This window comes from Borostomias antarcticus (genome assembly GCF_949987555.1).
Source record: "Borostomias antarcticus genome assembly, chromosome: 8".
In the NCBI taxonomy this organism is placed as follows: domain Eukaryota; kingdom Metazoa; phylum Chordata; class Actinopteri; order Stomiiformes; family Stomiidae; genus Borostomias; species Borostomias antarcticus.
The window spans coordinates 6555205-6560204 of NC_140241.1; the positions used below are offsets into that span (position 1 = coordinate 6555205).

At 50.3% G+C, this 5000-nt stretch overlaps 1 protein-coding gene across 1 annotated transcript in view; it reads left to right on the forward strand.

Annotated features, from left to right (window-relative positions):
- Positions 1 to 5000, forward strand: part of galnt1 (UDP-N-acetyl-alpha-D-galactosamine:polypeptide N-acetylgalactosaminyltransferase 1) — a gene marked incomplete at its 3' end in the record, with an annotated part of 32744 nt that overhangs the window by 19372 nt on the left and 8372 nt on the right. The window contains exons 3-4 of the mRNA XM_084442612.1: positions 1225 to 1364; positions 2021 to 2189. Of these exons, the coding sequence (XP_084298738.1) occupies positions 1226 to 1364; positions 2021 to 2189 (308 nt within the window). The 5' untranslated portion in view covers position 1225. The remainder of the gene's footprint in view (positions 1 to 1224; positions 1365 to 2020; positions 2190 to 5000) is intronic.

The window sequence follows — 5000 nt, forward strand, 5'->3', positions numbered from 1 at the left end:
TCTCTGTAGTCTCTCTCCCAGGTTCTCTGTAGTCTCTCTCCCAGGTTCTCTGTAGTCTCTCTCCCAGGTTCTCTGTAGTCTCTCTGTAGTCTCTCTCCCAGGTACTCTGTAGTCTCTCTCCCAGGTTCTCTGTAGTCTCTCTCCCAGGTACTCTGTAGTCTCTCTCCCAGGTACTCTGTAGCAGCTGCTCTTAGCCCCGACCCCGCTGCGACACCTGCCTGTCTGGAGGTGGGGGGGAGATCATGTCTTTCTCTCCCCTGCTGCTGTAACCTGCAGGACTGAGGAGTAGAGAGAACGAGAGGGAGAGGAGGGGGGGGGGGGGTTGGGGGGTACAGAGGAATTTTAATGTGATTGTGTGTCTGACTCTGTGTTGCCAAAGAAAAGCAATTACTATCACAGCACCCCCTCCCTCTCTCTCTCCCCCCCCCTCTATTTTTCTCTCTCTCTCTCTTTCTCTCTCACTCTACAGTATTTCTCTATCTCTCTCACATACACACTCTTTCTCCCTCTCCCCCATTCTCTCCCACGGAGTCTCACACTTTCTCTACGTGTGAATAGCAGACTAAAGGTTGGTCTTCTGTGGGAGTATTTCCAATTGAGTGGGTTGTGGGTGGTTGTCTTCACTCCAGAAACGGGACCGTATTGCTGAGTCGCAGCTTAACGTTTACCACCAGATGGCTGGCACTCAGAATCCTGTGCTGTTTCCGAAGGCATCGAGATGACCTCTTGACCTCTAGACTCTAGAGGTCATCTGAATGCCTTAAGAAACACAAAAATGTATACATGGCCACTGATAATCTGATTAAGGAAAAAGACAGACAGACAGGCAGGCAGGCAGGAAGACAGACAGGCAGGCCGGCAGACAGACAGACAGGCCGGCAGACAGACAGACAGGCAGGCAGGAAGACAGACAGATGCGAGCAGACAGACAGGAATTGGCTTGTGAAGACAGCCAGAGGGAAAGTGGAGTAGACGGAATAGAGATTTATATGTGCCAAGCTTGACTGAAGCCTGTGATTGGATCTGAGTCTTTAGGACTTGCACAGAGCTCCATACCACACATCAACACTCTCTTTGCGTGCGTGCGTGTGTGTGTGTGTGTTTTGCTGTGTCTACTATTTATTTCTGTGTGTGAGCATTTGTCTAACCCTCTTTCTTCCTTCCTTGTCATTGTGTGTGTGTGTGTGTGTGTGTGTGTGTGTGTGTGTGTGTGTGTGTGTGCAGGATGCGGAGGTTTGCCTACTGTAAGGTGGTGCTGGCCACCTCCCTGGTGTGGGTGATGCTGGACATGTTCATCCTGCTCTACTTCAGCGAGTGTAACAAGTGTGATGACAAGAAGGAGAGAGGACTACCAGGGAGGGACGGTGAGTCCACACACACACTCACACACTCACGCACACACTTACGCACACACACACACACTCACACACACACACACACACACGCACACACTCACTCACACACCCAAGCACACACTCACACACATACTCACACCCAAGCACACACACTCACACACTCACTCACACACACACACACACTCATACACACATACACACACACACGCTCACACACACACTCACACACCCAAGCACACACCCAAGCACACATTCACTCACACACACACGCAAACACTCACTCACTCACACACCCGAGCACACATTCACTCACTCACACACACACACACTCACACACTCTCGAGTTTACAGATTGCCTCATTAATGTTATGAGGTTCCCCAGCTATTAGCGTTGGGTTTAAATCCGAAATATCTCCAATTAGGCACTTTTGCTTTTGGAAATCCTCTGCCACGGTCTAGAGTAACCGACTGAGAAGCCCTAAGCCCTTTCACTTTCCTTCGTGAACGTTCTTTGCTAACTATTTTGTGTGTGTGTGAGTGTGAGTGTGTGTGTGTGTGTGTGTGTGTGTGTGTGTGTGTGTGTGTGTGTGTGTGTGTGTGTGTGTGTGTGTGTGTGTGTGTGTGTGTGTGTGTGTGTGTGTGTGTGTGTGTGTGTGTGTGTGTAGATCCGCTGATTAGGCCTCGCGACGGCCCAGGTGAGGGGGGGAAGCCCGTGGTGATCCCCAAGGAGAACCAGGAGAAGATGAAGGAGATGTTCAAGATCAACCAGTTCAACCTCATGGCCTCAGAGATGATCGCCCTCAACCGGACGCTGCCCGACGTCCGCCTGGAGGGGTGAGTCAGCCTTACCCCGATGACCCCTCACCGAGAACCCATGCTAGATCACACTTAGAACCCTAACAGACACAGTGCTAGGCTAGGTGCATAGAACCCTGACAGACACGGTGCTAGGCTAGGTCCGTAGAACCCCAACAGACACGGTGCTAAGCTAGGTCTGTAACATTTAGAACCCGACAGACATGGTGCTAGGCTAGGTCCGTAGAACCCCGATAGACGCAGTGCTAGGCTAGGTCCGTAGAACCCTGACAGACACGGGGCTAAACTAGATCCTTAGAACCCTGATAGACGCAGTGCAAGGCTAGGTCCGTAGAACCCTGACAGACGCAGTGCTAGGCTAGGTCCGTAGAACCCTGATAGACGCAGTGCTAGGCTAGGTCCGTAGAACCCTGACAGACACGGGGCTAAGCTAGATCCGTAGAACCCTGACAGACACGGGGCTAAGCTAGATCCGTAGAACCCTGACAGACACAGGGCTGTGAGGAGGACAGCAGAGCGCCTTAAAGGATGAGCCATGTGGTGTGAGTCTCAGTCAGGACTAATACTGAACAGACAGCTGGCTTTGCAGAGGTTTGTAACGGACTGTCACACTGCATCATTATAAGAAGCAGCTGTATTGGCAGGATCTAGGCATACACACACATGCAGAACAGACGAAAGAAATTGAACGCTGATGCGTGAAATGGGTTAGAGTGGTTGAGCTGGGGTTGATTACCAGGTGTGTTTGCACTAAGGCTCGTCCGCCCCTATCTGCTTTTCCCATTAGGAGATAAGACAGACGAGTTAATACCAGCTGTGTGTGTGTGTGTGTCTGTGTGTGTGTGTGTGTGTGTGTGTTTCCGTTAACCGGCAATTACGTCAAAATAAATCATATAATGACCAGAATTTCTCCCGTTTGTCCAGGACATTGAAATGTTCCCGGACACATGGACCAGCACTGATATTTTCTAACAAAAATGCTGGTGCGTGCGTGCGTGTGTGTGTGAAGGAAATTGCATCTATATCATAGATAGGCTTTATAAAAACCATTGTGATTCATAGTAACCATGGATACGACAATCACGGAAACTCAAATAGTTCCTAATGGTGTCTGGCTAGACGGCGTGTTTACACTGTGGGAGACCAGCCAACGACCTGCTAGCTCGCTAACATTATCTCTAATGTTGCCTAGAAGGCACAAATAAGAGATACGACAAAGAATTCACTGAAAATCATTTAACGTGAACACTTTTACTTGTTGTTTCCGCACAAACATTTTTATGATGATTAGAAACAGACGGTGGACGCCAGCTGTATTAGCTTCATTCTCTAAATCGCCATTTGTCAAAACTTTTGCGACTTGCTCGAAAAGAGGAAAACCGTTGAAAATGCACCGCTCAGGAATCGTAAACCCATGCGACCACTTGAACGTTTGGCCTCCTCGTTGACGCAGCTCTGCTAATATACGGCCCTGGGAGCAGGGAAAGTACACGGCCAGTGCGCTCGCTAGCTGGGACTGGAGGACAGATACAGGCTTATTTACAGCTAGCAGGGTGGAAGAGGGAGGCTAGCTCACACACCGCTGCGTATGTGTGTCTGTGTGTGTGTGTGTGTGTGTGTGTGTGTGTGTGGGTCAGAGGACCAAAACCCCTCTTTATGGAACAATTGTCATAACCACACCTTTTAGAAGACTAGATATTTTTTGGGGGTGTCTGGCTACAGCTGTTTTATGGGTGTCGGTCTATTTGAGTGGGTGTGTAGGCGCATTATTGGAGAAGGGCAGTGTGAGAGAGAGGGAGAGGTTTAATCACAACCAGTCTGCTGCCCATAATGCCTTGCTCCTGAGACAGTCTGCTGCTCATTACCCCTTTGTTTATTTCACCATGTTTCTACACACAGGCATGCACACACACGCATATACACACTCTCACAGACGCACACACAGTCATAGCTCTCTACCCTGAAGATGTCCTGAGTATGTATGTGTGTGTGTGTGTGTGTGTGTGTGTGTGTGTGCCTGCTTGTGTGTGTGTGTGCGTGCAGTAGTCATAGAGGCCGTGTTTATGTTCATCTCAGTTGGAACATAGTAGATCATGTCTAGAAACAGCTGGTTGGTCAGTCAGTGTGTGTCTGTGTTTGTGACACCGATTGTGCAGATTGTGAGTGTGTGTTTGAAAAACTGAGGGTGTCACTGTTTTTAAAATGAATCATCTGAAGCCTTAGATCCCTCCCTTAGATGAGACACACACACACACACACACAAAGCGAGTGTGTATGAGGTAATGGGTTCCAGAGACAGACTGCAGCTGGAGAAGGAGGGGACGGATTCCTGACCTCCGCTCTCTCTCCTCCGTTATACTCCCTCTCTCTCTCTCTCTCTCTCTCTCTCTCTCTCTCTCTCTATCTCTCTCTCTCTCTCTCTCTGTCTCTCTCCCTCCCTCTCCCTCTCTCTCTCTCTCTCTCTCTCTCTCTCCGAGGGGTGAGAGGGGACGCCTGGGGGCTATGTGGGAACGAGGGAGGGAGGGTGGGAAGAGGGTGGGAGAGAAAGAGGGAGGGAGGGAGAGAGGAAGAGAAGAGGGAGGGAGGGTGGGAAGAGGGTGGGAGAGAAAGAGGGAGGGAGGGAGAGAGGAAGAGAAGAGGGAGGGAGGGTGGGAAGAGGGTGGGAGAGAAAGAGGGAGGGAGGGAGAGAGGAAGAGAAGAGGGAGGGAGGTCCAGCTCTTTCTACGACCAGTCAGGGTCCCTCGTCCGCCTCCCCTGCAGCTCGGACAGTGTTGAGTTTCTCTGCTGTGGTCATCATCATCGTCATCATCATCATCATCACACAGACAG